Source organism: Salmo salar, chromosome 13 (assembly GCF_965601325.2).
Source record: "Salmo salar chromosome 13, fSalSal1, whole genome shotgun sequence".
NCBI classification, from domain to species: domain Eukaryota; kingdom Metazoa; phylum Chordata; class Actinopteri; order Salmoniformes; family Salmonidae; genus Salmo; species Salmo salar.
In genome coordinates this window covers 61042964-61055345 of record NC_138303.1, presented here as the reverse complement: position 1 = coordinate 61055345, position 12382 = coordinate 61042964, and the positions used below count along the sequence as shown (strand labels likewise).

General features: G+C 41.2%; 1 protein-coding gene across 1 annotated transcript in view; it reads right to left on the bottom strand.

Annotated features, from left to right (window-relative positions):
• Window positions 1-12382, bottom strand: part of LOC106567515 (PDZ and LIM domain protein 4) — a 77069-nt gene that overhangs the window by 50102 nt on the left and 14585 nt on the right. The window contains exon 2 of the mRNA XM_014136837.3: window positions 3529-3680. Within this exon, the coding sequence (XP_013992312.1) occupies window positions 3529-3680 (152 nt within the window). The remainder of the gene's footprint in view (window positions 1-3528; window positions 3681-12382) is intronic.

The window sequence follows — 12382 nt, the reverse complement described above, 5'->3', positions numbered from 1 at the left end:
TTTAAGTGGGAGAACTTGCACAATTGGTGGCTGACTAAATACTTTTTTGCCCCACTGTATATATATATAGAGAGAAAAAAAGCACATTTTGTCATCCATTAAAATAACATCAAATTGATCAGAAATACAGTGTAGACATTGTTAATGTTGTAAATGACTATTGTAGCTGGAAACAGCATATTTTTTTAATGGAATATCTACATAGGCGACATAGGCCCATTATCAGCACTCCTGTGTTCCAATGGCCCGTTGTGTTAGCTAATCCAAGTTTATCATTTTAAAAAGGCTAATTGATCATTAGAAAACCCTTTTGCAAATATGTTAGCACAGCTGAAAACTGTTGTGCTAATTAAAGAAGCAATTAAACTGGTCTTCTTCAGACTAGTTGAGTGTCTGGAGCATCAGCATTTGTGAGTTCGATTACAGGCTCAAAATGGCCAGAAACAAATAACTTTCTTCTGAAACTCGTCAGTCTATTCTTGTTCTGAGAAATGAAGGCTATTCCATGTAAGAAATTGCCAAGAAACTGAATATCTCATACAAAGCTATGTACTACTCCCTTCACAGAACAGCGCAAACTGTCTCTAACCAGAATACAAAGAGGAGTGGGAGGCCCCGGTGCACAACTGAGCAAGAGGACAAGTATATTAGAGTGTCTAGTTTGAGAAACAGATGCCTCACAAGTCCTCAACTGGCAACTTCATTAAATGGTACCTGCAAAACACCAGTCTCAAAGTCAACAGTGAAGAGATGACTCCGGGATAATGGCCTTCTAGGCAGAGTTGCAAAGAAAAAGCCATATCTCAGACTGTCCAATAAAAAGAAAAGATTAAGATGGGCAAAAGAACACAGACACTGGACAGAGGATTAAAATGAAGGCTCTCAATTAAGGCTTTTTTTGTCTGCCCAATGCAATCGCAAAGTAGTCAAGACTGACCACTTGGAAATAAATCTTAATCACCAAAGCTTTAATAAAATATCAAGATTGAGACGAGTAAAACAGTGAGCTGACATTCCCTTTTTATCAATGCATTTCTCCATGGGGAGAAATGATGGTGCCTGTAAGTGTGACATAGCCTATTTAAAACAAGGTGTTATTTCATTTTGAATAGAATTTGATTAGAATTCTCTTTTTAGGCCTTATCAATAATGAATTTAACCTTGCTTATTGACAATGTTTGGCATGTCCATGCTCAGCCATAATGCAATTAACAGTAGGCATAGCTCCTATACAGTGGGGGAAAAAAGTATTTGATCCCCTGCTGATTTTGTACGTTTGCCCACTGACAAAGAAAGGATCAGTCTATAATTTTAATGGTAGGTTTATTTGAACAGTGAGAGAGAATAACAACAAAAATATTCAGAAAAACGCATGTCAAAAATGTTATAAATTGATTTGCATTTTAATGAGGGAAATAAGTATTTGACCCCCTCTCAATCAGAAAGATTTCTGGCTCCCAGGTGTCTTTTATACAGGTAACGAGCTGAGATTAGGAGCACACTCTTAAAGGGAGTGCTCCTAACCGCAGCTTGTTACCTGTAAAAAAGACACCTGTCCACAGAAGCAATCAATCAATCAGATTCCAAACTCTCCACCATTGCCAAGACCAAAGAGCTCGCCAAGGATGTCAGGGACAAGATTTTAGACCTACACAAGGCTGGAATGGGCTACAAGACCATCGCCAAGCAGCTTGGTGAGAAGGTGACAACATTTGGTGCGATTATTCACAAATGGAAGAAACACAAAAGAACTGTCAATCTCCTTCGGCCTGGGGCTCCATGCAAGATCTCACCTCGTGGAGTTGCAATGATCATGAGAACGTTGACGAATCAGCCCAGAACTACACGGGAGGATCTTGTCAATGATCTCAAGGCAGCTGGGACCATAGTCACCAAGAAAACAATTGGTAACACACTACGCCGTGAAGGACTGAAATCCTGCAGCGCCCGCAAGGTCCCCCTGCTCAAGAATACATATACATGCCCGTCTGAAGTTTGCCAATGAACATCTGAATGACTCAGAGGACAACTGGTGAAAGTGTTGTGGTCAGATGAGACCAAAATAGAGCTCTTTGACATCAACTCAACTCGCCGTGTTTGGAGGAGGAGGAATGCTGCCTATGACCCCAAGAACACCATCTCCACCGTCAAACATGGAGGTGGAAACATTGTGCTTTGGGGGTGTTTTTCTGCTAAGGGGACAGGACAACTTCACCGCATCAAAGGGACGATGGACGGGGCCATGTACCGTCAAATCTTGGGTGAGAACCTCCTTCCCTCAGCCAGGGCATTGAAAATGGGTCGTGGATGGGTATTCCAGCATGACAATGACCCAAAACACACCACGGCCAAGGCAACAAAGGAGTGGCTCAAGAAGAAGCTCATTAAGGTCCTGGAGTGGCCTAGCCAGTCTCCAGACCTTAATCCCATAGAAAATCTGTGGAGGGAGCTGAAGGTTCGAGTTGCCAAACGTCAGCCTCGAAACCTTAATGACTTGGAGAAGATCTGCAAAGAGGAGTGGGACAAAATCCCTCCTGAGATGTGTGGAAACCTGGTGGCCAACTACAAGAAACGTCTGACCTTTGTGATTGCCAACAGGGGTTTTGCCACCAAGTACTAAGTCATGTTTTGCAGAGGGGTCAAATACTTATTTCCCTCATTAATATGCAAATCATTTTATAACATTTTTGACATGCGTTTTTCTGGATTTTTGTTGTTGTTATTCTGTCTCTCACTGTTCAAATAAACCTACTATTAAAATTATAAACTGATCATTTCTTTGTCAGTGGGCAAACGTACAAAATCAGCAGGGGATCAAATACTTTGTTCCCCCACTGTATCAGTGCGAATGCTATTGAAACCATGCAATTACTTAGAACAAAGCGGACTGCAAATGGGTTCAAGTTAACCTATTTAGCAAAAATGGGATAGGTCTAGATTTTGTTATTTCATTTCTTTAAGCCATTTAACAAACTATAACATTGGAATTGGAGTTGATTTCAAGACCATACATAAAAGACCATAAATACACAACCTGAAGCAGCCACATTTTTGGGCTCCCGTGTGGTGCAGCGGTCTAAGGCACTGCATCTCAGTGCAAGAGGTGTCACTACAGACACCCTGGTTTGAATCCAGGCTCTATCACAACCGGCAGTAATTGAGTCCCATAGGGCGGAGCACAATTGGCCCAGCGTCGACTGGGTTTGGCCGGTATAGGCCGTCATTGTAAATAAGAATTGGTTCTTAACTGACTTACCTAGTTAAATAAAGGTAAAAAAAAGTATATATATTTCGCCAAGGAGCATGTTCTGACTGGCCAGTGAGGGGCCAAGCCTTGATTCACCCACAACTTGTTTATTCATTACAACCCAGCCCTTTTGCGCCAGCACCAGCAAATGCACCGATTATAGTGATAATAGCAAAAATATGTCTGCCCTGAACCTATAGTGCTACCGCGTATGCATAGATTTACCATGGCGTTATGTTTGTTCAAATAGAGCCCACAGTCACACTCCCATGTAGACATACCTGCTGATGGCCAGTGTGAGCTCCCCCATGCAGGCTTTGATCCTGTTCTGGGCCTCCATGTGTGTCATGGTCTCTGTGCTGTCCCCATTGATGACCAGGATGGTGTCTCCAGGACACAGGTCCCCCTGTGCTGCCTTACTGCCCGGTGTCACCTTACCACCAAACAAAAGAGAAAATATTAGGGTGGATGTGCCACACCCAGCCAAAATACAATAATACAGCCGGTCTATTCAGGCTGTAATGTGACCCACCCCAGAACTATAGGTTTACATGTTCTAATGCCAGTTGCAGTGAGTGACACAGCAAAATTAGAAAACAGGCAGTTAAAGCGTTATTGGTAAGCCTGGGAGTTTGAACTCTTTGAAGTTTGACAACATTAAAGTGAGTGTCAATACAGTGATAGCAGTCAAGGCAGCAGGTAGCCTAGTGGTTAGAGCGTTGGGCCAGTAACCAAAAGGTTTCTGGACCGAATCCCCGAGCTGACAAGGTAAAAAATAATCTGTTGTTCTTCCCCTGAAGAAGGCCCTCTGTTCCTCGGTCGGCAGTCATTGTAAATAAGAATTTATTTTTAACTGACTTGCCTAGTTAAATAAAGGTTAAATAAAAAAATTGCCTCCATGTTTTTATGACATGCAAGTGCTAAAACAATTAAATTCAACAGTGGAAGATGAAACACAAAACGTGCCTCACTACTTTCATGAGTTATATAAAATAAAATGTTTTGTGTGAAATCAGGGTGATGTCAACTGAAGTCCATGTCTGTTTCCCAAATGGTACTCTATTTCCTATATAGGGTACTACTATGACCCATAGGGCTCTGGTCAAAAGTAGTGCATTATATACAAAATAGGGTGCCATTTGAGATGCACTAAGCCCATGAGTGCTGTCCATCAGAACACACACAAAGCCTCTGTCTAATACTAGGAGATACATTGCAGGTTCCTTTCCGTCATCTCTCACTCCAGATATATAAAGCCCCTGTGGATGTCTTTCTGGGCCTCATAAGAGGGGCGGGGGAGAAAGAGAGAGAGAGAGAGAGAGGGGGAAGAAAGAGAGAGCGAGAGAGAGAGAGAGAGAGAGGGAGAGAGAGAGAGATTTCTCCTCCTTCCTCTGGGTACATTTTACCTTTACAGAAACAATTGTTTACACATGACAGCAATTTTCCATAATTATCCCCCTCTCTCCCTCCATCCTCCCATCTCTTTCTGTGCCTGCATCACCGGACATCTGGATTTGGCAGTTAAACGAAACCACCAAGCATCACGATGTTCCGTCCCCCTCATACAACCAGGCCAGTCTTACTCTATGACCTGCCCGTATGAATGGATTATTTTACCTCCCCTGCAACATGTCAACTTTCTGTTGGACCGAGCCCAAACCAATCTATACATCAGGCCGAAGGAAGATGTTTAGTAACCGGTCACACAACTAATGGATCTCCGGTTTGTTAAATGTCAGACGCACTATTCTGTAATCAATGTCTTCAAGTGTTTCACAGACATTAATCTTTATAGAAGAGCAATCACAACGTGATCTCATAACAAATATGACCTATTACCCTGAATGTTGTCGGCAAGTTACATTAGGATGTATTATCATTGGAACCAATGGTTGAAACGCAACTTTGTGTTAAAGAACATTTTGACCAAATAAATTAAATAAATGGCAGCCAACTGTTTAATGATTTAAGTACATGAACTGTGAAAACAATGTTAATGTCTCACATTATGCAAATGAAATTGCATTTGAACAATGACCTGAAGATTATCTACATCACCTCACATTATCTACAGAGGAAAAAGTGCTTCTGCAACAGGAGAGCAGGCTGGCACACTGAGCAGTGCTTTGCTTTAAATAGAAAAGCACGTAAATTCATTGTCCATGAAAAACTAATAGCTGAGACGTGTTTCAGTGTTGAATGCAAAATCTACAGTCTCTGACTCCCTTCTCAGTCACAGGCAGTCTCAGTTTCAGTAAACTGAGGGGTCACTGCCGTGGGATCTGACTAGGTCTGAGTAAACAGAGCTACAGTTCATTCGGAAAGCATTCAGACCCGTTGACTTTTTCAAAACAAATTTACATCACAGCCTTATTCTAAAATGTATTAAAATGTTTTTTTTCCTCATCAATCTACACACAATACCCAATAATGACGAAGCAAAAACACGTTCTTAGACATTTTTGCAAATAAAAAAGGAAAAAGGAAATATAACATTTACATAAGTATTCAGACCATTTACTCAGTACTTTGTTGAATCACCTTCGGCAGCGATTACAGCCTTGAGTCTTCTTGGGTACGAAGCTATAAGTTTGGCACATCTGTATTTGGTAAGTTTCACTCATTCTTCTCTGCAGATCCTCTCAAGCTCTGTCAGATTGTATGGGGAGCGCTGCTGCACAGCTATTTTCAGGTCTCTCCAGAGCTGTTCGATCGGGTTCGGGCTCTGGCTGGGCCACTCAAGGACATTCAGAGACTTGTCCCGAAGCGAAATCTGCGTTGTCTTGACTGTGTGCTTAGGGTCATTGTCCTGTTGGAAGGTGAAGCTTCACCCCAGTCCGTGGTCCTGAGCACTCTGGAGCAGGTTTTGATCAAGGATCTCTCTATACTTTGCTCCATTCATCTTTCCCTCAATCTTGACTAGTCTCCCAGTCCCTACTGCTGAAAAACATTCCCACAGCATGATGCTGCCACCACCACCATGCTTCACCGTAGTGTGCCAGGTTTCCTCCAGACGTGACACTTGACATGCATTCCAAAGAGTTCAATCTTGGTTTCATCAGACTGAGTCCTTTAGGTGTCTTTTGGCAAACTCCAAGTGGGCTGTCATGTGCTTTTTACTGAAGAGTGGCTTCCGTCTGGTGACTCTACCATAAAGGCCTGATTGGTGGAGTGCTGCAGAGATGGTTGTCCTTCTGGAAGGTTCTCCCATCTCCACAGAGAGCTCGGTCAGAGTGACCATCGGGTTCTTTGTCACCTCCCTGACCAAGGCCCTTCTCCCATGCACTGATAACTGTGGGACCTTATATAGACAGGTGTTTGCCTTTCCGAGTCATGTCAAATCAATTGAATTTACCAAAGGTGGACTCCAATAAAGTTGTAGAAAAATCAAGGATGATCAAAGGAAACAGAATGCACCGGAGCTCAATTTCGAGTCTCAAGGCAAAGGGACTGAATACTTATGTAAATAAGGTATTTCTGTTTTTAATTATTAATACATTTGCAAAAGGAAACAACCAGTTTTCACTTTGTCTCTATGGGGTATTGTGTGTCGATTGATGAGGACTTTATTTATTTAATCCATTGTAGAATAAGGCTGTAACGTAACAAAATGTGGAAAAAGTCAAGGAGTCTGAATACTTTCCGAATGCACTGTATGTTGTGGATGATGTGGCTTTGCTGCTATGTCACAGTGTAGGAGGTTGTGTTGTTATTGCAGAGAGACAAAGACCACCTCAGGGTCAGGCCATGAATGGCCATCCAGACATGACTCACTCACGTTCCCTCACTAAATCTCCACAACAGGCCTTTAATTATCGCCAATACGAAACATCTCAGAGTCCAGACCCCTTCTTAGGCATATTTAACTGACTTTGATTGCATCAAGATTCAGTGCGTTGCTGGAGCAATCTAAACAATCTGAGTCACTCTATGAGGTGGTCCCTTTACAGAACGACACAGTTAATCAGTAACACATTCTGTCGGTGGTTAGCATATGATATTATAATGTCACACAGATAAACCATGGGGCCTGCCAAAAACTGAGCTCCCCCAAAATAGGAGTAGTTTTTTTTTCTAGGATACTGCAAGATTAACAGTTTTGGTGGGGTGTGAAAAAGGGGCAGGGTCATAGTATTGTGTCGTGTCATCATCGTGTGCCAAAATACAGGCGAAATTCATCTGAACCGTTAACTCTGTGGTCCCGATTGGCTGTTAGGCAAGGTTACATACTTTGCCATATACAGGCTCACATAGTGCAATAGAGGAATAATGCTGGCAACCGGACAAACAACCACTTTTGTTTGCTTGCTTGTTGGATGATGGAAACTAAGGTTATTGCCTTGGCCTTGAGGACATTTGGGGAAAATCATTACTTTTTAGGTTACAAAATTCCCAACGCCGTTTGATTGTTGCACTCTAACAAAGAAGTTCAAATGTGCCAGTGCCATAAACAATGGAGCAGCTGTTGAGTAAATGCATTGGCTCTTTCTTTAATGAGAATGCAAGGCCAGGGAGAGCCTGCTTGATCTTCAATGCAGCCGAGGAATAATGCCGTCGCCCATTATGCTGCGTGTACGACCGCGGCGTTAGTCATTGAGTGTAATGTTCTGAATCTAATTTGTGTAGCCGAATGTCTGTTCCTTCCTTTGCAAGTGAAAGTCCACTCCTTTGCGGTCCATTGACCAATATCCATCTCCTTTCTTTGTGACGCTTCACTGAGTAATACGGTAGTACGTGCCTGAATTGTATATATTAATTTGCCATTTGTATGAAGGTAATTGAAACCATTTTGAATGTGTTAAGTGCTGATAGAAGTGGCAGCTATTTGTGCCTCGTGCTAGAGGTGCTCATGTCACGTTTTTCAAACCTGGAGGAAGTGGCGGCAGGAAAGTCTTGGCCGACAATATGTAAGTAAATCTCATTTGGCTGTATGTCACATGGCTCATCTTAGGTATGTGGCACAGTGACAGACAGAAAACTTTGGGGCACAGGGACAATGTGTTCAGCACTATGGTATTAGGGAAGCACCGATCATAAAACAGCAAGGGAACGAGAAAGGCCTGTAAATCAAATTTAGGAGGAACTAGGAGGAGAAAGGAAGAATCTACTGTACAGTGGGATCCGGCATTATTGACACCCTTGATAAAGATGAGAAAAAATTACTGTATAAAATATATATTTCAAGTACTGAACTACTGTATACTGAACAAAAATATAAACACAACATGTAAAGTGTTGGTCCATGAGCTGAAATAAAAGATTCCATACATTTTCCATTGGCACAAAAAGCTTATTTCTTTCAAATTACGTGCACAAATTTGTTTACATCTCTTAGTGAGCATTTCTCCTTTGCCAAGATAATCCATCCACCTGATAGGTGTGGCATATCAAGAACCTGATTAACAGCATGATCATTACACAGGTGCAACTTGTGCTGGGGACAATAAAAGTCCACTCTAAAATGTGCAGTTTTTTAACCCAACACAATACGTCTCACGTTTTGAGGGAGCATACAACTGGCATGCTGACCCCAGGAATGTCCACCAGAGCTGTTGCCAGATAATTGACTATTCATATACCATAAGCCGCATCCAACATCGTTTTAGAGAATTTGGCCGTTCGTCCAACCGGCCTCACAACCACAGACCACTTTAACCATGCCAGCCCAGGATCTCCGCATCCGGCTTCATCCCCTGCGGGACCAGCCACCCGGACAGCTGATGAAACTGAGGAGTAGTTCTCTGTAATAAAGCCCTTTTGTGTAGAAAAACAAATTCTGATTGGCTGGGTCTGGCTCCCCAGTGGGCGGGCATGGCTCCCAAGTGGGTGGACCTATGCCCTCCCAGGCCCACCCATGGCTGTGCCCCTGCCCAGTCATGTGAAATCCATAGATTAGGGCCTATTGAATTTATTTCAATTGGCTGATTTCCTTATATGAACTGTAACTTTAGTTGATTTTATATTTTTGTTCAGTATATATTGAATGTTCAAATAATGGGGAAATTGCTCAGAGAATTTGTAATTTTTTTTCTAGATTTTGTTTAACAAGTAATAAAAAACATTCTCAAAACGGTAGGGATCAAAATGACTGACACCCCTGTTGTCAATACCTTTAAATACTTAAATTGCGAGGATAATGGCACTGAGCCTTTTTCAAAAATGTTTAATGATTTGGAGAACACATTGGGAGGGATCTTAGACCATTCTTCCATACAAAATCCTGCCAGATTCTTGATATCCATTTTCTGCACATATGAACTGCCCTCTTCAATTCAAACCACAGGTTTTCAATGGGTTTTCAAGTCTGGAGATTAAGATGGCCATCGCAAAATGTTTTGTGGCCAATTAACCATTTCATTGTGGATTTTGAAGTGTTAATTGGGTTATTGTCTTGCTGGGAGATCCACTTGTGGCCAACTTTCAGCCTCCTGGCAGAGGTAACCATGTTTTTGGCCAAAATGTCCTGGTACTGGGTAAAGTTCATTATGCCATTGACATTAAAAAGGGCCGCAGGACCAGTGGAAGCAAAATAGCCCTAAAACATGAAATATCCACCACAATATTTTACAGTAGTTATGGAGTTCTGCTCATGCATTCTCATTTCGACGACAAACTCACAACTGGTGTGCGTGGTCAAAGAGCTAGATTTTCATGTCATGTGACCAAAGCACCAGTTCCAATCCAAGTGCCAATGCCGTTTAGCAAATACCAGGCATTTACATTTGTTGGATGACATGAAAATATAGCTCTTTGGCCATGCACACAAGTACCAGGTCTTGTTTTGAGGTGTTTTGACTGATGTAATGTCTATGCTAATATGGCTCAAATTAGCTAGCTAGCTAACCAACAACTGAAACTTTGTATCTGAGAGACAACTGCTCATTGTGCAAATTGATTTATGTTTTTAAACATTTAGAGACTAAATATAGTTTACACGTTGTCAACAGTCTAAGTCAACCCTGTCTGTTTTGCCCCATAGTTGCACCCACGTTGGTTTTGTTGCTAAACAACCAACCCGTCTATTAAAACGGGAGTTTATTTCACGTAACAGGGTTGACCTTAAAATGAGAGACAGGGTTTTTTTTTTTTACCTTAAAATGAATCACTAATCACATGAAATAAAGAATATTCTTCAGAAATGACTTTGTCAACGCAACAAAATAACTAGAGATTTACAATGATGGTGACAACTTAGAAATGTTGTGATTAAGTACGTAAAATCTTCCTAGAGTATATATCTTCACAGAGTATCCTTAGACGGACATGTCAAAAGGCAGAATTTTGACACTTCAGCAAGTCTTTATTTATATATATTTTTTAAAAACAGATTTATAGAATTTTCCATGTGGTCTATTTTAAAGGGCACTTCATTTAATACAGGGATGGGTAACTCCAGTCCTCAGGTGCCGGAGTGGTGTCACTTTTCCCCATCCCTAGCAAACAAAGCTGATTAAACTAATTGCGTCCTAAACTGAAGTCAGGTGTGTTAGCTGGGGCTGTGTCACGCTTGTCATTGGAAATGGATGACCAAAACGCAGCAGGTATGTGTATGCTCATCTTGCTTTTTAATAAATACAAAATGAACACCAAAATAATAAAGAACTAGAACGAACGAACAACAAACAGTCTGGCAAAGCATAAAGCTCAACACAGAACAATCACCCACAAATAACAAACACAAACACACCCTCATATATGGGACTCTCAATCAAAGGCAGATAGACAACACCTGCCTTCAACTGAGAGTCCCAACCCCAATTAACCAAACATAGAAACAGACATACTAGACAAAATCATAGAATACCTGAAAACCAAACAGTGCCCAAAAACCCCGAAATACTTAAACCAAATGCCCCTTCAACAAAACACACCACCCCGAACCACATAAAACGAATACCCTCTGCCACGTCCTGACCAAACTACAATACCAATTAACCTTATACTGGTCAGGACGTGACAGGCTGGGGCAAAAAAAGGGGGGACACCAATCAGGCCCAAGGACTGGAGTTGCCCATCCCTGATTTAATATAACATATTTGTGCACAAATTCTAACAAAAGGCACTCATTTCATGGAAGGACCCAGATACATTCCTATCTCTGATAAAAGATAACTTCAGAGGAAAGGAAAATATAACAGAGTCCAAATGTCGGTGAAGTAAATCTCTCCTTGCATTTGAAAGAAGGAAACTCAGACATTGGGGGGAGTCAAATACAGAAGACTTAACTGCTCAGATAATATTTCTCTGATAAAGTAAACATCAGTGACCCCATTCAGTAGAGAAAATACATAAGAACATTGATTGAAATGTCAAATATATAGAAAAGGTTTGATAAACCTTATGCACAGGATCTGACCTTGGCATAAGTGTATAGATCTACTACTGTATAGCCTTCCTAGCTAATGTTAGTTCCCAGAACACTTTGGGAAACTTATTTGTCAAATGTCCAAAGGAGAATCTTTAGGGAAATCATACATTTTCAGGACCACACAACAGGACATACAGCTTGGACTGGAGCGTTTTAATGGAAACTCGTGAAAAATTCGTAACGAGAAACACATTTTCGTTTTTATTTACATGACATTGAGCTGTGAACTACTGTCCAAGAGGAATTCTGTTTATGAATTAGCACCATTAGCTGGTCTTGACTTATGTCACCTCTTGCATGGGAGTTAAATTGACATTGATTTAACAAGGTTTTATACCCTAACTGATATTTTCTGCACATCCCTTCAAAATGCTTTGACAATTACATCAGAGATCTGGCTGGCTCCCTTGGTTGGCAATTTAGATGCATGAGTCCTACGGACTTCCCACTCACAACTCAAGCCCAATTAGCACCTTAGCTACAAACCAGCTATTGCAATCGGGATGGTGTACTGGGACCCAGAATTTCATTGTTTAAGAATGCAGGTGTTCTAGATCATTAACTCAGAGATATGCAAAGGCATATCTGCAGTCTGTGTAAAATAGAGGGCCGCTGAGGACCTGGATTGAAATTATTTACACCCTTAATAAAGATGAGCAATAATGACTATAAAATAAGTTATTCAAATACCGAGCTATATCCCCAAAAAAACTGAAATTATATTATTTTATACTAATAAAATTGCTCAGAAAAAAATATGAAGTAAT